Here is a 21672-nt window from a genome sequence, read left to right on the forward strand (position 1 = left end):
TGACTTAGCTTAAGTCAAGTAAAAATTCCATGAGGTGAATTAGATTAATGTTATAACTATAACACCGGTAACAAAACTAAGACAAAATAAGATGAATAACATGTTCTATTCGTTTTATATCAAAATAGCACCATTCTGCTTTAGTTTATCAACTAAAAGAAATTGTATGTCTTGAGGTCAGAAAGGATAAGATGTAGATTGCTGTTTGTTGTCTGGAGACCTACTTTTTTCAGGGCTAGCTCTTCTATTCTACCCATTTCCAAAATAGCATCTTGCAACTTGAGTTGGCTTTGCTGCCAGTGAGTAAGCAGAGTCCTCAAAACCAGTCTTCCCCCACCAACCCGCCAGGCACAGTAAGACCCACTGAAGCTGTGGCTTTTTTTCTTAATTGGCTGAAACCCTTAAGGCTCTTTCCTGCGCCAAGCTCCTCTAGTCACTAACATAGTTATAAAATGCTTGACTAACTTTAATATTTTAACATAGTTATTGGGCAGAGGTCACGACAAGAATGTTGGAAAGTTTCACTAAGATGCATATTTGAGAGCTGCTAACAATGATAATAATTAATATTTACATAGTGCTTTAAGATTACAGAGTACTTTACTTATATTCTCTCAGTTGTTCTCAAGTTTGAGGGCAAGGGGTTACTGATCCTAAAATACACCAGTATTTGGAGGTTTTTCTTGGATGTGGATACTTTCTCTTGGAAACCTTTGGAATACTTGCTGGAGAAATGGAATAGTAAACATGTCCTACTTCTTACAAGTGGGTTGTTTTGGGGTTTTTGTGGGAGCAGAGACAAGAAGAGAGAGGTGTGTGGATAGGGAAGGAAATAAAGTAACAAATTTTAGAAATTATAATACTTGATTCCACAGACATTTATTAAGCACCTTCCTTATGCAGGAGGCTTTGCTAGGTGCTGGAGAAGGGGGGGTGGTCTTAGAAGAAGAAAAATAAATAGTATAGAGTCCCTGCCCTCAAGGAATTTGTAACTTTAAAGGGGATTATCAATCAACAAGAATTCAGTCAGGATCCACTATATGCCCAGTACTGTGCTAAACACATACAAAGACAGAAATGGAACTGGATCTGGCTGCAAGGAACTTTTTTCTATTGGGGGACACAACATATGTGTATATGCAGTAAAGATTAGACAATTTTGGTAAGAATGCATGAACAGCTGGGAGAAAGACTTCATATGCTAGGTGACTTCTGCACAGAATTTTAAAGGAAATAAGATCTCAAATTTGGAGGTGAGAAGGAACATTTCAGGCATAGAAGCAGTCAGTGCAGAGGTGTGGAGGTCGAGTGTGAGAAAGACCAATTTGGTGATAGGCCATAGAGTGTGGAGTAGGAGAGCTAAGGTATAGGAAAGGTTGAAAGGGTGTTTGGGGGTAAGTTGTGAAAGGCTTTAAAAGCCAGGTGTAGAGAAGTTCATATTTGATCCTAAAGGCATTAGTAAGGGGCCATGTTTATTGATAGGAGAGCAACTATGGTCAGACTTGCACTATTAAAAAAATCACTTTGGCAAGCTGTTTGGGAGATGCTTTGAAGAGGGGATAGATTTGAGGCAGGGAGACCAATTAGGAGGCTTTTTTACAGTCCCACTGAGAAGTGATGGAGGGTTGGGGGATAGGAATGTGAAAGGATATGAAGAGAGAGAAAGAGATGAATAAAAGATGTTCTGGAGATAGAAATGAAAAGATTTAGACACTGGTTGGATATGTGAGGTGACAGGAAAGTGAAGAGTCAAGAATAACACCATAGTTGCAAACCCACTGGTGCCCTCAATAGAAACAGGAAAGTTCATAAGGGTTAGTTTAGAGAGAAAAGATGATGAATCCTGTTTTGGATATGTTATATTTGAGATGCCTATGAGGCATCCGTTTCAATAGGCAGTTAGTGGTGCAGCACTAGAGCTCAGGAGAGAGATGAGGGCTGACTATATTGATCTGGAAGTCATTGGCAGAGAATTTCATCAGGGAGAGGTGATTGAGTGAAGCGTATTTCCTACTTCCATCAACCCCGACTCCCTCCCACACAGCACAAGTAAGACCTTAGTCAGGTCACTTTGTGAGCTTCACTTTCCTTATCTGTAAAATTAAGACATTATATCAGATAATCTCTGAGGTCTCTTTTACCTCTAAATCTATGATCCCATGAACATAAGGTATTCTTAGGAATACTGTGAAAGTAAATCTGAAATTTCATGTTTTGTTTTTCCTTTTCCTATGCTTTAAGAGCTGTGTCACTCTCTCCTGTTTTCCCAGAGTTGCTTCTCCTGTACACAGCAGATCATTGCCATTTAGGCTTCTTTTCAGAGCAAATATTTTCTGATAAATGCCACTTCACAGATGGCCAAGAAACATTGTGGCATTTAAAATAACAATTCTCCTTGGTCAGCACTGGACCTTGATTCCAGTTGTCTACGTGACAGTGAGTGATCAAGTGGTGTCTAAAAGGCTGTTCACTGAACCGATGACAAATTTGTAGCTCATTCACATACAACCAGATGCTATATTAGGAATACTAGAACTGGATTTATATCTGGCCTTCCAAACAGCATATGAATATGAATATTCATCAAGATCCAAGGCTTCTAGCAAGAGTGTATGACTAGGAAAGGGAGAGAGTGGAAAATCATAGAAATTGTTTAGAATATTTTCCTGGGCATTCCCTGCTGGAAAATTGGATCATATATGAATCAAAACAGAGATTCATAGCCCCAAGAACATGAATAAATTAATCCTTGTTTAGAACTGTCCACCCTTGGGGAACAAACTAAAATTTTTTAGAATATGATATTAAATTTGTGTTATGTAGATTAATTTTTCAGATGTCAACTTTGTATAACTGTAGAAAGGGATTCTCATTTAATTTCAGAGAAGTGAAAAGGCTAGTGCTAAAATTAATGTCTTTTGATCCAAGTATCTGATAAAATGCTTCTTTCCAAAAGGCGTTAACTTTACATTGTTTTCTTAGATGCTTCTCTAACCACAAATATCTGTGATTTTTTTTTTGTCAATGTCAGTACTTCACTAATAGAAATAGTTAAGCAACTCCATCAGTGTCTTAGTAGAGAGTTTCATGAGTACATAGGAACTGGAGATGGTAAGTCCTCCTGTCCAACCCCCTTATTGTACAGATGAAGAAAACTGAGATGTAGAGAGGTTGTGACATGCCCAAGGTTGTGGTTAATTTTCAGAGGCATGGTTGGAACCAAGTTCCTCTAATTATATATCAATTTTTTAATGAGTTTCAATCTTGGTAGAAAGCTCCGTTATTCGTATTTCCATCAAGTGATTTACATTAACATCTAAAATGATATCTGCTCATGGAAAGTATATGTTTAATACAGTCCCTTAAGATATCTTCCTCAGGTCTCTTAGTTCAATAATTTTCAGGAGGAATATTTTGAGTATTAAATTAAAGTACCTCCTTAAGAACTTTGTGATATTATTTGATGGAATGCTTTACTCATTGTCCATCATTTGAATTATACTACATAAGAACCATACTTTTCTTGTTATTGGTACTCCCTCTGACAACAGAAATCAAAGCCTCACTGTGTCTTAGAAAGTGGCTTTCCTGCAGTGCTGTGGCCAACATTCTGGTGATGAACTTCTCCCAAGCTTAGCTAGTCTGAAGCTTATAGAAACAGAGTCCATAACTGACTGGGTCCAAACTCAGAGCCTTTTTATCTTATTCTTCCATGCCATGATGAGGCATCCATGTAGAACCCGAATGTGTCTAAGAACTTTAACAATCGAAATATTCTTATTCTTTATACAGCAAACTCTATAGCCTGGAAAGAATAATCATCTCCAAATATTTAACCTATTTCTTTATGGTGGAAATCATATTGAGGAGGAAATGAAATCATGAATATAGCATTCTGGCTCCTCCATGGCCAAGGTATATGTCCCTGGGCGAAAAATGATATTCAATCCCAATACCACACTCTTAGAGGAATGCACTTTTTTCCTTTGTATGTGGCCTTAGGAAAGGAATATACCTATGCTGTGAAATGAATGAAATTTAGAAAGTATTTATTAATCACCTACTATATTCTAAATACTATGCTGGCACTGGGGATATAATAGGAATCAAAACAGTCCCCGCTCTCAAGGAGCTTATATTATCCTGGAGGTAAATAAGTGAGTTGAATGTTTAATGAGCAATTAATGTCTATGCTACAAAAAATGATCTCTCCTTAATTCAAAAAGAAGTCATTTTGCCAAAGTTTAATATGGTCTTGATCCAAACAAAGAAGAGATAAAGCAGAAAATTATAGACTAATTTCACTAAATAATGTTTACGAAATAAATAAAATAAAGTCTTAGTAAAGAGATCACAATATCCAGAAAAATGGAGAGGTTGTGTTTATACCAGTGATGCAAGGATGGTTCAACTTCATAAAAATAATTAGCATAAGTAATTTTACTCATGGATTTGTGATTTCATTGGTCAGAAGTTTCCTCCAGTAATACAAAGTGCAAACCATCTATGCCTGCCCATCCTGTGCAACTCCTTTTCATGTATGCCTAATGCTCATTTGGGTGGACACAGAGGGTCTACTCAATGTGCCAGAGACTTTCCTTAATTACTCGTGACGTTGGTTCCCACCATTGCAACATTCTGGTTGCCCACCTGTCATCCCTTGTTCTTGTCATGTGTCCAGCCTATCCTCTTTTCCTTTCATTTAATTCCTTGTCATCTTTTACTCCTGTTCTCCTTTGGAGTTCTTCATTGGTCATATGTTGCAGCCTACTCCACACATGCTATATGCCTCTCCATTTCTCTCATTATGATACTCAGTTTTAGTTTTTCAAAGGAAATTATATGCCATATCTTGCCATTTGTCAACATAATTCTAATACAAAAGTTTAGTATTAAAAAGATGTTCCTTTTCTTACATGGGAAAGATATAGTCAACAAAAAAGCTTTGCAATTACCTGAAAACAATCCAACCTGTACTGCTCTTCCTTTTAAACTCTGAGGCAAAATAATTAACCATATTAATTAATAATAATAATTAAATAATTGTACTGTCTCAGATTATATACTGATGGACAATTTTTATAGGGTGTCTATCCCTAGTAATTAATTTCTAATAATAATTTTAAAAAACAAAATTCAGAGATCTGTATCAGGAAATGGCTTTGACAAAATACAGCACTCGTTGATGTCAAAAAATCTAAGAAGCATAGACATAGAAGGGAATTTCTTTAATATGATCACAAGTAGATATCTACAAATGAGATGCTAATAGTATTTGCAATGGAAAAACCCTAGGGACCTTCCTAAAAGATATTGGGGTAAAGGAAAATGTACCCTCTCATTCTTATTTGACATAAAAATAGTGTTCCTTTATAGTGCTTTGAAGCTGAATGACACTCAAATTTTGTGAAGTACTTCACATGCTATATCTGTTGAGTCTTAAAACAGACCTTTGAGGTAGGTACTATGCAGAAGAGAAAACTGAGACTGAGAGAGATTGAATATTTTGTCCATGATCATGTAACTAACAAAAGTATGAAAAGTGATATTTGAACTGTTCTTCCTGATTCTAATTCAACATTATCCACTAAGCCATACTTCCTTTTTTAGACATAATTCTAGAGATGGAAAGCATAAATATCACTAAGGGCATGATAGTTTACTTAGAAATGCCCAGAGAATCAGTGAAAAAACTAATCAAAATGATTAATAGTTCAGTAAAATAGCAAGACACAATAAATCCACAAAGCTGCCATAATTTCTTTACACTAAGATGTGTATAGGGATTATATTTATGATTTCATTTGTTTAGAGAACTTGCTGAGAAGGAAGTTCTATCCACTAATGAAGGTCAGCATGTTCTCTTCCACTTAATGTCTTAGAGAATTGCCTAGAAAAATGGTGTCAGATAGGTATCCCACAGCACCCTAAAGTGTAACCTGAACCAGATTAAAATGCAATTGGGAAATATTTAACAAAATAAGTAAAAATGCAGTAAAACAGAGAATGTTAGTATGTGGTTTTCTAATTCAGTGTGCTTCCTTTACATTTGAATTTGACACCACCGCTATAGAAGATCAAGAAGGTTAACAACTAAAAAAAACACTGAATTTGTCAGTTAGGTTATCGACCCCCTTGAAGAGGACAGTTTCAGTGGAGTGCTGGGACCAAAACTAAATTTGAAGGGCTTGCAGAGTGAGGAGGGAGTGAAAAAGGTTAAATACTGAGGTTAGGGAGACCAGGGTTCAAGCCATAATACTGGAATGTAAGGAAGCGCCTCTCCATGAAATAATGTCTTGGGGCTTTTTTAAACTTTTGTTCCTTTTAAAAAAACATTTTTTGTTTTTAGTGATTTTGCGTTATGTAGTTTTAAATGTATTTCTTGAAGCTGAGTGTGTAGATAAAAGTTAAAGGATATGAGAGAGTAGTTGGTTGTTTGGTTGGTTGGTTGGTGTTGTCTTTTGTTCTTGAAGAGGACTAAAATCACATCGCTATACTAGAGTCAAGTTTCAATGTGTCGGGCTGTGGCTGATCAGACCACCATGAGCTCAGGATGTACTACCACAGGTTGGGCACAAATAGTCCAGGTGAACATTTGGGGTGGATACTTTAAATTTGCGCATCCTGCAGTTCCTTTGAGCTGTTTCAATTCTGCTTTGCTCATAGAACACAGCACCTTCTCTGATGTAGGCATGCCATGCTGAGTGGTCCTGTGCCAGTCTCTCCTGTGTCACATAACCAATTCCAAAGTTCTTAAGAGAGACCTTGAGAGTGTCCTTGTATTGCTTCTTCTGACCACCATGTGAATGCTTGCCTTGTGTGTGTTCTCCATAAAATAGTCTTTTTGGCAAGGGTACATTTTGCAGAGTGAATAAGGTTATTCAAAGAACCACTAATGATAAAGTATTTGGAACAATGCACAGCTAGCTAGCACCCTTGGGGAATGACTCATTCTGCCTTAGATAAATGTTCTTAAAAGGTAAGGAGTTATCTTTTTATTATTTATTATTTTTATTTTTTATTTTTTTAGAGGAGAGAAGGCAGGGCAATTGGGGTATACAGCTAGTAAGTGTGTCAAGTGTTTGAGGTTACCTTTTTTATTTTAACTTAAGAAAAGATCAACTTTCTAAAATTTGTACATATTTCCCTGTTTCTCAAATTATCATATAGTGGTATGGGGGCAGCTATAAATACAGGTAATAGTAACAATAAGCTTGGAAATGCAATCCAGGCTGCCCAGTTGTGTCAGTCCATGACACAGTGATACCCTAAGGATCTGGGTGTTGAAGTTAGAATAGTCATTTACCCTACTAGAGTACAAAGCATTTCAGTCTTCTGCATCTTCTTTCTCTTCTTTGGCCACAGTGCCTGCAGTTTATGGACCTATTTCTTTGTTATGTCCAGTCTCCACTGATTGTGACTGCCACCCTTGACATTTCCAATTTTTGCCACTTCTGTCTTCTATTTTCTTCCTTCATCTTCTCCTTACTTTTATTCTGTCTTGCCCTTTCTGTCTCTTGTCACTGCTACTAGGCTTCTTTGTTATTATATTAAATGAATGGTCTTTTATTAACACTTCCATGCAAATTGATGAGTCATAATAGTAGGTATAACCTTTGTCTCTTAATTTTCTGATTTGTTATTGAGTACCGAAAAACTTCCCCCCCCCAAAAAACACACACACACACACACACACGCACGCACGCACGCACGCACACACGCTCGCACATGTGTGTGTATTTGAAGTGCAAGGAGAAAGATGTGTGTTCACATTTAGATTGTGGCAGAGACTTGAAGATGTCTGGGTACCAGATAACCAAGTTTTCCAGACATTCCTGTGATCTTTGAAGAGAAATTGTAACCCAGAAATATAATGAGCTATATGTATTCTCCAGGTCATTTTCTTACTAACATTTTCAGTACTAAGGCAAAGGCATGGGTATCCAGCAATTATCCTTCCAAAATTCTGGTAGTACATTTTATGGCCAAGTGAATGTTTAACTATTTATCTTTTAAATATATCAATAGATAACATATATATATATATATATATATATATATATATATATATATATATATCAATGGGATGTTGGAGTTGATAAAAGTCATTTGGTACAACCCACTCTGAGACCTAGAAAGTCTCATGTCCATGATTACTACATGTCCAAGGTTACACATCAAGGAAGTGACAGAGCTGAGATTCAAACCCAGATCTCCAAATGAAATGTTTGAAAAGATCTGAAGTACAATGTTTTAAGGAGTAGATCCATTCTAAAATATTATTTGTCTTCTATTCAGGGGTTAATTTTTTATTTTTCTACCAGAGTACATTTCCTAAATTAGAAATGGAAATTAGTGGTAAAATTCCCTTTAAAGAAATTTGCTTCATGGTAATCTTTGCTTCAAAAATCATGATACTTGTACTGACATTCCAAGCTTAATTCCATGAAATAGTATGGTATTTTATTAAATACATTAAAATTTCAAACTTTGAGTTTTTACATGCTAAGCACTGACATGAGTTTTTCTTTTATTAGTAATCTACTTGCACTTAAAATTTTTCTTAATGTGTAAAACATTGACTTGAGCTTTCTTGAATTTTGTCTTTTTGGGGTCACTGTACATGCACACATTATTCCTTTCCTGAAAGCATGGTTTTTATTTCATAACTGCATTGTTACTTAAGAAAATTGAGCAAGCTATAGAGTAGAACAGATGCATTTTTTCTCTCCAACTGAAGAACTTTTATTTCACCATACTTTCTCTAAAATATATATAACATTATCTTGTTACAATTGTGCAATTTTCACAACTAATCATTTTCAAAAGCATACTAAAGAATCAGTAATGGTGACAAGATTAACTTGAAAAAGAATTCAGAATATGAAATGTATTTAAAGGGATGAGAAGTATTTGTTCAAGTATCTAAATGGAAGAAATATTTGTTTTCCAAACCTGGTGATGACATATGCAAAGATGTTTCCCCGGGGAATATGCATGTCTTTGCATATGGGAGAGCAGTTGTAACTATAAATACATGAGAGTGTACATGTCTGGCCATACCTGGGCTGTTGAATTTATTCAAAGCACAATGCAAAAGTAGTGGGGTTTTTATCTCCAAATAAATCAATTCTTTTGCACAAGACAAAAATACTTTGCCTTGATTGTAAATACCACATTTTCCCTAGTCAGGCAACTCACAGCAATGATTCTTTAATTATAAGGGAACCAAGTGAGAGAGAAGGGTCTTCACTCAGCACAAGCACAACTCAACCACTGCAAAATCACTTTAAAATCTCTATCATCCTGTCAGTGGCTTAGTAGTAGCATCAGAGAAAACACTGGGTATATACAGACAAAAATAAAGTGAAGATGGGCAGCTAAATTGCTATTTGAAATTTCCCTCATGTTAAAGTGAAATAAGAACTTTTTAAAAAAGCCAACTTCTCTTTCTTAGTTATCCAAATCATTTACCAGTAAATGGTAACTGAGTAATGTTGCTTGGCCAACAGTGTAGTTTCCTTGTAAGCTTTCTCTTCAAGGAAGTAAAACTACTTCTCCAAAGAGTTGTGTGAAACTCTGGTAACTTAGGTTAAATAGGAAAAAAATAGGCCTGATTAGAAAAGTAGTACAGAAAAGAAGCAGTCTTGGAAGAAAGGAGAGGGAAAGAATCTTAAGGAGCCATTTCCCCTTATGATTTTTGTTCCTTCACTAGCTAATCAATTTCCATCTAAAAGACACTGCAGTAGACAGACTTCATTATAACCTGGAATGACCTATATGAACTGATGCTGAGTGAGGGGAGCAGAACCAGGAGATCATTATATACAATTATAGACACAGTATCTGTAAGGACTAACTTTTATAGATGTGACTCCTCTTATCAATGCAAGGTTCAAAGACAGCTCTGAAAGACTCACGATGGAAAAAGCTATGCACATCCAGTAAAAGAATTATGGAATCTGAATGCAGGTTGGGGCAAACTTTTTGCTCTTTCTTTTTTTCCTTCTTTTTTGGTTTCATTTCTCCTTTCTCATGATCCGTTCCATTGGTTATAATTCTTCTTTACAACTGGACTATTATGTAAATAATTTCAATGTGAAGGTATATGTAGAATCTACATTGGATTACACGCTGTCTTGTGGGAGAGGTAGGAGAGGGAGAGAGAGAAAATTTGGAACCCAAAAACTTGTGGGACTGAGTGTTGTAAACTAAAAATAAAAAATAAATTTATTAAAAATAAAAGACACTGCAGTAAATCCATGATGCCATGATTTGTAAGCTGGACATCCCGATTCTCTGTTGATTAAAAACAGAAAATACAAGAGTTGGGGCTTGTAACAACCACATCCTAATAGGAAAGCAGGGTGGCATAATAGAGCCTTGGAATCAGGAAGACCTAGTTTCATATCCTACACTTAATAGGTATGTGGCCATAGGCAGGTTACTTAACCTTGTTGAGCCTGTTTGCACATGTATAATATTGGGAACGTTAACACATTGTAAAGATAAGAGAGATAATGTTTATCTTGGGGGAGTGGAGAAGATGTTTAGTTAGCAAAACTACTTACTGCTCCTCCTCTTATACATACATGTATACATTCCACACATACATGTGTACATATATCTACATATCTATATAGTACTTTGCAAACCTTAAAGGCCTACATAAATATTAACTATTAACTACATAAATACAAAATTTGTATCTTTCCAAAGAATTAAGTACCTTATGTTATTGTGTACTTCTGATCCAAAATGAGGCTATTTGGGGTAGGGTGAGGACTCCTGCATAAATGTCTGACTCAAAACATTAAGGATTAAAAAAAAACCCTATAGTTTTAACTCAATATTTAATTTGTAGCTTTATGAACCATTTTATCATATAGTATAATGTTAATGGAATAGGAAGGTCTTCCCCATCCATTAATAGACTGTGACCACATATGTTCAGTCACAGTGTTTTGCTGCTTTAAAACTCCAGCATCCTGAGGCACTTGTGGGAGGAACTTGCTTAAAGAGAAAGCTTGCTTATTGGAAAGGCTTGCTTGCTTGAAGACTTTCACATCTTTCAGTAATTAGGCACTGAAGGGTTGTGATGCCTCTTGACTATGTATTTATTCTGAGGTTAGCATTTTGCTTCAATGGCTCACTCATAGGAAGAATGTTCTTGTGACTTGGCCAGAGGAAATTCTTGGTAGCCGTTAAGGAGCTCCCGGCTTTGAAAACCCAGATGTTGGTGCTTTCCTCTCTAGTAGCTATGTATGTATTACTTCAGTCAAACAGTTGGAAGCCTTGTCTGTTGATCGGTGCTATTTTCTCTGCTTGTAATTTCTCTCTGCTTGCATTTTCTCTATGTTCAGGGTGCTGACCTTTTTCCTCTGAACCAGTGAATGATATACATGTGTAATTAAAGTAAGATTGTTGACCCCTTTAAAAGCAGATCAAAGAACCTGTGCTAGCAGATCATCCTGGGTATGCTAGAGTGCTTGCTGTTACATATAGGTAGAAGTCTGTTTCAAACGTTAATTTTGTGTCTTTGGTACTAAAAGCTATTACTTTCCACGTCTGTGTTTTCTTGGCTGTAAAAGTCTAAATTATATACTTTAAATCCACCAGCACTCCTGTCCATGTGTAATAAAACTAATTTTTTAAGAAGGTGAAGGTCAGAAAGAACACATTTTAAAGGATTGTTTTGGGTCTTAAGCAACTAAATGAAGTAACATGAGGATACACCTCTCTTCTAGAAGGAAAAATGTTTATTGGCAATTAAATACTTATAATGATAATAATGTAGTACAATAAAGACATTATTCCTGCCCTCAAGTAGTTTATATTGTAATAGGAAAAGGACTGATGGCAGCATTCATTCATCTTGTTTTAGGAGGTTTGTGAAGGCACATTTGACTGCAAATGGAGGCAGGAAGCTTCATGCTTTGATGACAAGATCACTGGCTCATAGATACCTTCCCACTCCAAATCTTAAAGGCCGTCTACTCCAATCTTCTAATTTTTTGTTTTTTGGAGGGGGGAAGGCAGGGCAATTGGGCTTAAGTGACTTGCCCAAGGTCACACAGCTAGTAAGTGTGTCAAGTGTCTGAGGTCAGATTTGAACTCAGGTCCTCCTGACTCCAGGGCCAGTGCTCTATTCACTTCGCCACCTAGCTGCCCCAAATCTTCTCATTTTACAATGAGGAAACTCAGGGCCAGGAAAAAGCATACATCTAGAATTAGAAAGAACCTTATGGATTATCTGGTTCCTCACACTGATTTTACAAATGAAGATAATGAGGCCTGAATAGGTTAATTAGAACCCAGATCCCATCAGAATCTGGTGGGCAGTAAGACCCAACAAGGTCTTTGTGTTTTTCAGTCCAGGTTCCCAAGAATTGATCCTCCTGAAAGGAGCAAAATCAACCTATGCCCCAATGTAGGCAATATCTCTCACTGAGGCCAACTTAGGACCTAGGAGCACTGTTGGGTTTGGACTCCAAGACCAACCTGAGCTCTAGGGACAAACAGATCAGGGGCCCTGAAAATTTCATCCATCTATCCATCTATCTATCTATCTATCTATCTGTCTATATCTATCTATCTATCTCTGTGTGTGGGTGTGTGTGTGTGTGTGTGTGTGGGTGTATAGCTGTTGTGGCAGCTTTCAGGAAGTAAGAGGGGAAAAGGCAGTAAATAGATTTTTGTTGTTGTACTTATTGTTATAGGACAAGAGAGAACCTACATTTCAGTAAAGCAGCAAATGGTGGAGTGTGGATTAGATTCCTGTTATTCTTGGCAACTATAATCAACCTGCAACTACCTGCACGAGTATGAAGAGCATTGGGATGAATAAATTAAGCCAAAGTATTAAAGGCTGTGACTGCTTAGATGTGGGGAGGGTGCAGTGAGGTGTCCCACGTGGGCAGACAGAGAGAAAAGAACCCTATTTGAGGGAGTATGTACATCCCAGGACAGCAACAGCATGGCAGTTAACTGGGTAGCAAAAACTTAGTCTGTTTTCTCTATCTCTTTTCTTCAAGGTTGTTCCAGACTCACCACCCTGATTCTAAAAACTACATCCTGAAATGGTGAACTGGTTGATCCAAATGTGAACACTTTGTAGTTGACTACAAATTATAATTACAATTATAGCCACCAAAGTTACTCTTCTGAAATGCAAGTCTGATCTTGCCACTTCTTGCTCAATAAACTGCAGTGGCTCCCTGTTGTCTCTAAGTCAAATATAAGCTCCAATGATTTTAATATCTTTACAACCTGGTCCTTTCCTGCCTTCCCAGTCTTCTTACCACATGACTTCCCTCCTAGAATGTTGGGCTGTAATCACACTGGCCTACTCACTCTTCTGCACACCTGACACTCTATTTCCCCTTTCTATGCCTTTACACCAACTGTCCTCTGACAGCTGAAATGCCCTCATTTCCACCTCTAAACAGTTTCCTTCAAGTAGTTCAAGCATCACCTTTTACATGAGGCTTTTCCTGTCTCCCAACTACTCCCACACCCCCAGTGCGCTCTCTCATTCAAAGTAACTTGTATTAATTTTTTATACGTTATATACATGTATTGTCTCCCCCCTTACAGCATCTTAAAACACATAGAAATTTTGGTTTGAACTTTATCCCCCATTGAATTTGAATTTAGTAAACATGGTTTTATATAAAAGTAATACTATTTTGGCTTTTAAAAGTGTGATATAGTCTGGTGAAGTGGAACAACCAAGCTATGGGATATTTCTAGTAAGTTTCTTCCTCATTCCTTGTTTTTCAAAATTACAACTTACATTCATGTGATTTTACATTGAAATTCTTGAAAATGTTCAAGGAGATTAACTGATTTTTTTTTTTTATCATGAGCCTTTTGGAGATTTTGTTATGTTAATCCTGACTGACCTTCAAACATTCAAATTAGGAACAAATCACATGTCCTCATAGTATTGTCAGATAATTTCTGGCCCTAGAAATCTCTGGAAGCCCAGAGCAGTACTCTAAAATATGATAAAATCTCACAGAATCTGAGTTGGAAGGGACCTTTGAGCTAGTCCAGGGGTAGGGAACCTGCAGCTTCGAGGTCACGTGTGGCCTTCTAGGTCCTTGGGTGTGGCCTTTTGACTGAGTCCCAAGTTTTACAGAATAAATCCTTTTATTAGAGGATTTGTTCTTTGAAGATTCAGTCAAAGGGCCACATGTGGCCTCGAGGCTGCAGGTTCCCCACCCCTAAATTTATTATAGCTCATACCCGAACAAGAAACATTTCTCATGGCAGATTCAAATTTTTGACACTATGTCAGTTATTTAGGGATCTGAATGAACCAAATTAGGCACCTTCAAAGAATTCCATCCTATTCCTGACAAAACCCAAATCATCTCAAAAAGGATTGGAAAAATAGGTTTGTTTTGCTGAGGTATTCAGTTCCTGAAATTTATCTCATAGTTGTAGTCTATAGGGGAGGTGGTAGTATTGGGATTACAAAGTGTTATGTAAATGATTGTGTTTTGTTTTGGTTTCTTAGTCCTACATTTTGTTGTTGCTGATGGGAATATTTTCTCTATTTTCCTTGGTTTTTTGTTTCAGTTTTAAGGTGTAAGACCAAGAAATTTTCTGAGCCAATGAAAGAATGACTTCAGGAAAAAAACAACTGGGGGAAAACCACATCTCATTTTAGTGGAACACAGAAAGCTTAGGTACAGAAGATAAAAAAAAATGACCACCTCATTAAGATATGAAAAAGAAAGACTTGACTGAGAGTTGTAATTGGCTAATTGTAATTAGCTTCACTGCTTTCATGTAGCTCTATCCATTGCTGAGATGGTTTGGCTTTAGCTTTTATTCTTAAGCCGCCCAGATCCTTTGCTCTTTCACCTTAGTGTCCTAGAAACTTCCTCTTTTCATAGGGACATTTTGAGTGACACAGTCATTTCAATAGAAAAATCCACTGTCAGCCTAACCCAACCCACCCTGTTCATCTTAGACCTTTTGGCAAATTTATTTTAGAATCACATATAACTTGGAAACTATTAACCATTGTTCATAATTCTCTTTAATTTTCTTAATTTCTTATTCAATTCCTTCTTCTGCTGTTTCACCTTATAAAAGAAGGTTGTGTTAAAATGTCCTAAAAGTGGGGTTTTTTTTAGTCTTTGTGTAAGCATTTCATATAACTGAAGTACTTTTCAATCATTTGCTTTCATTGTTAAATCTCTGAAGAAAACGGGGTAACCCAGAGCAAAATGGTGAGGTCTGCGTTAAAATGCATCTTCCTGTCTGTAGCTTCTCCTTTTTTTTCTAGTTTCCCCTTCAAGGCAGTCAGCCCCTCTTGCCCTCTTTGGAGCCCACTATATTCCTACTTCATAAACCCCTATCATTTTCAAAGCTCAAAAGAGCCTACTGTCTTCACTTATACTTTGAAATTTTTGGTGGCAATGGGTACCCCCACTCAGGTATTTGCATTTTAAAATAATTTAGCTCTAAATTTTGGAATCAAAGGTCTTGTCTCCTGTTAAAAGGATTTCAGTCAATAACACTGGGAAGATTGTAAACGCTAGGGTCACAGACCTGATCCTGCTCTCACTTAATGAAGTGTAAAGATGGTCCTTCAGATAGAAGGGCAGCTGGCCATTCATCGGCCATGCCCTGTTAAAGAAAGAGGCCTTTAAAAAGCTAAGCCTGTCAGTTCCAGAGGGCAATTTGAGGCCTAGGAGGCATTTCAGGCTGGGAAGATCTGTTTGGAGTGTAATCCTTGTGCTGTGCTACCCAAGGACAGTGTAAGGTGAAGGGAACATCCCCCTTCTTCATCAGAAGCAGAACTGTTCGAGAGTAAGAAACCCTGTAGCATCCAGCAAGGAGCAGAGACTGAAACAGAGAAGTAGTAGAGGTTCAAGGAAGGAAACAGCATTAAGAAGCATGATCCCCTAGCAGCAGAGAAGAGAGCCAACCATATCTTGAAGGGAGAATTAGCCATGGCAGTTGGCAGTTGGCCTGTGTTTTTGTAGGAAAGTGTACCCTGGGCTTAGAGGGGGAGTTCTTACTATATATACCATCATAGTAAATGTTGCTCCTTGGAGCTCCCTATTAAAGGTAAGCAAACTGGTACAGGCTTGTGAACTGTAATTTTAAGAGTGAAGGCTCACAGTGTACCCTTTAATCGTGAGGTAGTATTCACCCCTCTAGGGATCCAATCAGGAAACTTGGGAGTGCTTAGTTGGGGAAGTAGGCCTGTTGCAGGTCGTTTTATGGAAATCAGTCAGGCTGTGTGAGAGGATATAATCGGGTACCTAGGTCAAGCCCTTCTCTTTAACTTTATTTTTACCCCTCTCTCCCAAGATTTCCATATTCCTGGACTCCAGAGCACATTTTCACTGCTCTCTTCCCTGACATATGAGAAAAATACCAGCTTTCATGCTTCTCCATTTCTCCTTCATAGTATGGATTTCATGCTTTCTCCTCCAGGCAGGCAATTTACAGCTTGGAGTTATATGCCCTCCAGGGAGCAGGATTCCTTACTCAGGAGCAGTGAGTAGGATCCCAAGTGGGATGAGGCATACTGGAAAGGCACCAGTGCAATACAAGATAAAAGAACATTATTGTTTACAGATTGCTTTCCTCAGTTTGACTGAAAGAGCAATCTCGTGAGGTAAATAATGCAAGTATTACCTCATTGTTATAGAAGAGGTAGTTCCTTATGGTCACATGGTTCAGTGGTGCTCAAACCCAATTCTAATGGTTTTCTCACTATACCGCATATTAGTCTTAGGACATGAGGTGGTGGATAAAGGTCAGGGGCAAGGGAAATCTACTAGTGGGTGTTGGTGGTGATGATTTCATGGTATCCAGGGAAAGTGTAAATGTATGCAGCTATGCAGCACAGAAACTATAAGGTATACCGCTAAATATATCAGATGAGCTTGGTTGTATGTTTTATTTCATAGGAACCATAGAATTTTAGAACTAGATGGGGCCTGAGAGACCTAATCAAATTCCTTCATTTTACAGATGAGGGAGGAAACTAATTTCCCAGATATGGGAAATTACTTCCCTGAGGTCATGCTGTTGGTCAATAGCAGAGCCAGAACTAGAATCCAGGTTCTCTACTCTTAACTTAAAGGAAACATCACTCAGTTTTCACTCAGGAGTACTATAAATAGTACCAAAGAGCTATCCATATAATTCTTTTTCTCCCACACTACCTTCTTTTTTATTTCTAGTTAGGACATTCAAACTTTTGGATAATAGTCAACATCTTTCGAGGAATATCTTCTCACTGAGCATACTATAAACCTCATACTCCCTTTCTAGTTTTCTGGACTTCTATGAACTGTGCTTAATGAATGCTTACTAGCAGCTGATCCCAGGAATAGAGTCTGTGATATAACTGGCTGGAGGCAGAGGAAACAAGAAAAAACAAGACAGCAGTGGAAACGGGGTTGTGTTGCTGTCACTGCCCACATGACTTCTCCAATTTTCGTCTAGAAAAATTGGAGCAGATTTGTTGAAAAGACAAATGTGCTATATAATAATGAAAGACTGGAAACAACCTAATACCCACAAGCTGGGGAGTAGCTAGGAGTGGTAAATCAATGCAATTGAGTTTTACATTGACATAATGACAAAATGTTAAAATAGAGAAAGACCTATATAAAATAATACAGACTAAAAAAAAAGCCAGAATGAAGAATACTATATAAACACACTGGCCACATATGAGAAGGTACTGTCAGAAGAATGAGAAGAGGTAACAAAGTGACATCTATAAGTTATCAATGGTATCGATGGTATCTGTACATTTCTTTACCTTTACCTTTTATCATAAATGTAATTAGCCATGATTTCTTTTTAGGTGCCTGAGAGTCACTAAAATTAAAAATGCAAGGAGGGGTAGCCTTAAGCTAGCAAATAATCACTACATGGCAAAAATAAAATGTTAAAGTAGGAGGAAGTATAAATAACATCTAGTCTAATCCTTCCTTTTACTAGGAAACAGACAGATCCAAAGAAGTATATTCATTTAACAAACATTTTTGCGTGCCTAGTGTATGGGAGAAATAAAAAAATGAATGAGACCTATCCTCTCCTCTAGGAGCTGGCAGTCTAGTAGGAAAATTAAGACATGTGCATGAATAACTAATACAAAATTTGACATGGTAAATAACATAGAAGAACAAAGAAAGCTCTGTAGGGATTTAGAGGAAAAAGAGATCCCTTCCGGTTGTGGAACTCATGTCTAATTTTGTGGAGGTGGCATTTGGGCTACATCTTAAAAATTTTCTATTCTTTGACATGAGGAGATGAATAGAGGAAGGTATCCTATGTGAAGGAAATAACATGAACAAAAGCATGACATGGAAAAGAATTGTGGGCTCACCTAGGAAATGGTGAATAGCCCAGGTTGGCTAGATTCTTATCCATTATAAATATCCATTTTATTATTATCAAAGGGGAGAAAAGGGGTTCTTAACTTCAGGTTAGTGGACTTTAAAAATTCTTTCATAACTGTATTTCAATAAAATTGGTTTCCTTTGTAATCCAATTTGTTTTATTTCTATACATTTAAAAAACACTTTTCTGACAAGGGGCCCCCAAGGATTCACACGCAAAACTACCAAAATCTGGTGGGAAAAAAAAGTTTAGGAAACCCCGGCCCAAAGAATTGTTAGGATTAAATGATAAAGGTCCTTGAATACTAGACTAAGGAGTTTAAGCTGGGTATGTTTACTTCACCTTGCTTTTTAACAGAAGTTAATGTCAGTGGAAAGGAAGACAACCCCAGATAACAGAAGAAAAAAACATTAAGAAAGCAATATTTAACAAATATTTTGTTATAGACTTTCTCTCTTCATATTTACTAACTTTCTCCCCCTCTCCCTCCTCAATTTTTTTTAGTGGCTACAGATGTCTTTAATTCAAAAAACCTGGCTGTACAGGCCCAAAAGAAGATCCTCGGGAAAATGGTGTCCAAATCCATAGCAACAACCTTGATCGATGATACAAGCAGTGATGTTTTAGATGAACTCTATAGAGTGACAAAGGAATACACTCACAACAAGAAGGAGGCTGAGAAGATCATCAAAAACCTAATTAAAACTGTCATCAAGCTGGCCATCCTATACAGGAATAATCAGTTTAACCAAGATGAACTAGCACTAATGGAGAAGTTCAAGAAGAAAGTTCATCAGCTTGCAATGACCGTGGTCAGTTTCTATCAGGTTGATTACACCTTTGACCGGAATGTGTTGTCCAGACTATTGAACGAATGTAGAGAGATGCTTCACCAGATCATTCAGCGCCATCTGACTGCCAAATCCCATGGACGGGTTAACAATGTCTTTGACCACTTTTCAGATTGTGAATTCTTGGCTGCCTTGTACAATCCTTTTGGAACTTATAAGCCCCACTTGCAAAAACTCTGTGAAGGCATCAACAAAATGCTAGATGAAGGGAACATATGAATACCTGGATTACAGTTGTGACTGCTAACATTTCTTATAAATAGAGCACTGTTGATTTATGAAGGAAAAAAATTAAAAGCCAAGGGTGTTTTTTTGTTTGTCTGAAGATTACAGATACTTCAAAAAGAGTTTGCCAAATGAGTTTCTTGATTATGAGCCATCTTATTCCCAAAACACCAAGAATAAACATCACATGATATTGCTAGATGTGGGACTTGATTTTTATTTGAAGAGGAGCTTTTTGCCAAAATATCTGGTTAGGAGTTACCAAACAGTTAACATATCATGAAAATTATGTTAAATGATACAAATGTATTTATAGCCCCCTGCAAGAACGTTTTAAAGGGAGCTCTTCGTGGTGATGGTACATTCTATTGCATCTAATGTATATAAAGTTATATTTTTTTCATTTATTTTCCTTCTTGATGTGTGTTTGCTTTGAACAAAAAAAAAAAACTTCTTTCTGATGCCAATGCTACTTTAGAAACAACCTGAGTTTTCTAGTTCTATCCCTGATGCTTGTGCAAAGTTTTCATCTATAGTGTTAAGATCCAGTCCAAGCCAAATCTGCTGCCATGAAAATTTTACTCTTGATTTTCATGACCTCGGAGGTAAAGTTTTACCCTTTGAGGAACAGGAAATTACATATTTAAAAGAATTTATAGTATAACAAAATGTGTTTAAAATATGAATCATGTATGATAAAAATAACATGCCTCTTGAATATAGTCTTGCCCTTTAGTATTAATGGTGATATCTAGGTTTCCAAAATGTATTGGGGCAATGTTCACCTTGAGTATTTGTTAGTGCAATCATGGACCACAACCCTGATGTTTTGAAAGTGTGTTTATGTTAAATGTAGACATGACATAAATTTCAAAACTAAGAGAAAGAAGAATGACAATCTGGAATGTTCTTGGTATGGGGCCATCAAAAGTAAGTGACCAATTGGTCTAATAAACAGAAAATTGACCTTTGCAGCAGAGTAGAACCCATCAGAAATGTATGGCTGGATTTTTTTTAAAAAAGAACTTCCCATAGAGCAAATAGATCAAAATGGATTTCAAATATTTGAGAAGTTTTGTTGTGAATATATAGAATGTCACGTTTTTATTTAATTACTAAGTTGTTTATATTTCATTTGATATTTTGATGAGTAAACCAAAGAATGTTTGCACTCAAAGCCATGTGTGCATGTCTTATTTCTATATAATATTATTTTCTTGGAAGTAAAAGTTTCCATTAATTTTTAAAACAGGGTTTTAGAGAGACAAAGAGAGACTGACCTCACACACCATCAGCAATAGCAGGCATTCTGTGATGTGCTACTGTGTGCATGGCTTTGATGTTATTAATTCTGTTTCCCTACATTCTACCCACATCCTAGCAGTGTTGAATTCAAAGTTGCACCATACAGAATAGAGTTAGAAGGTCTCTCAGACTAACTGGAGTCTAACTGCTTTGTTTTCTTTTTCTTTTCTTTCCTTTTCTTTTTTTTTTTTTATAATAAGGAAACTGAGGCCCAAAGAAGTTAAGTGACTTCCTAAGGCCACACAGATAGTAAGAGGATAGAAACAGGATTTGAACCCAGGTCTGCTGACTTTAAATCATATGTTCTTTCCACTATCCTGGCATGTTTGTTTTTACGGAAAGGGCTAGCAATTTAAAATTTCCAGAAGACTGAAATCCCCTGTTTTAGCTATCACTCACCTACTCTGGGTAGCAGATGGTGTCAGCGTGTAGCAATCATTGTTTAGTTCTCCTTAGACTCACTGTCTGGGGGTACAGGGAAAACAGGAGTCTGGACATTATTTTCCTGGCTACTTGACAGTCAAAATCTGGGTTAATTACTCTTCAGATTTCTTTCACAGCTATTATCTCATGGTAATATAACAACCACCATGTGTTAAGGCAAAAAAGAGCATTCCTATTTTATAAATAAGAAAATAGGAAAAGAAATTATGTGACTTGAACTGGATTTAGAACCCTGGTTACCAGGTGCTTTGCTTCATCTTCCTGGGTTGCTGAACACTGCCCCCAGGCAATTCAGCCAGGTGTTGCTAGAAAATCAAGGCTTAAAAATGGCAGGTACCATTTCTGTTGACAGATTGCACACAATGTTCCCAAAAGATTGATAAAGCTTTTAGACTAGGGAGTAGAAACATCTCTAGTGTTTGACAGATTTGATTATCAAGAAGTCCTGATAAGACAAACC

The 21672-nt window shown here is 37.0% G+C and overlaps 1 protein-coding gene across 2 annotated transcripts in view; it reads left to right on the forward strand.

The window, feature by feature from the left end:
* TNFAIP8 (TNF alpha induced protein 8) overlaps positions 1-20640 on the forward strand; it is a 49959-nt gene extending 29319 nt beyond the window's left edge. Inside the window, exons 1-2 of one of the 2 annotated variants that reach the window (XM_036750687.1) lie at positions 14668-14696; positions 18892-20640. In XM_036750687.1, the coding sequence (XP_036606582.1) occupies positions 18957-19457 (501 nt within the window). In that variant the 5' untranslated portion in view covers positions 14668-14696; positions 18892-18956 and the 3' untranslated portion in view covers positions 19458-20640. Of the gene's footprint in view, positions 1-14667; positions 14697-18891 lie in introns of those variants that run through there. The other variant, XM_036750681.1, reaches the window with a different exon arrangement.
* The last annotated feature ends 1032 nt before the right edge of the window (positions 20641-21672 follow it).

The sequence above is a fragment of the Trichosurus vulpecula genome, chromosome 1, assembly GCF_011100635.1.
Source record: "Trichosurus vulpecula isolate mTriVul1 chromosome 1, mTriVul1.pri, whole genome shotgun sequence".
Classification (NCBI taxonomy): domain Eukaryota; kingdom Metazoa; phylum Chordata; class Mammalia; order Diprotodontia; family Phalangeridae; genus Trichosurus; species Trichosurus vulpecula.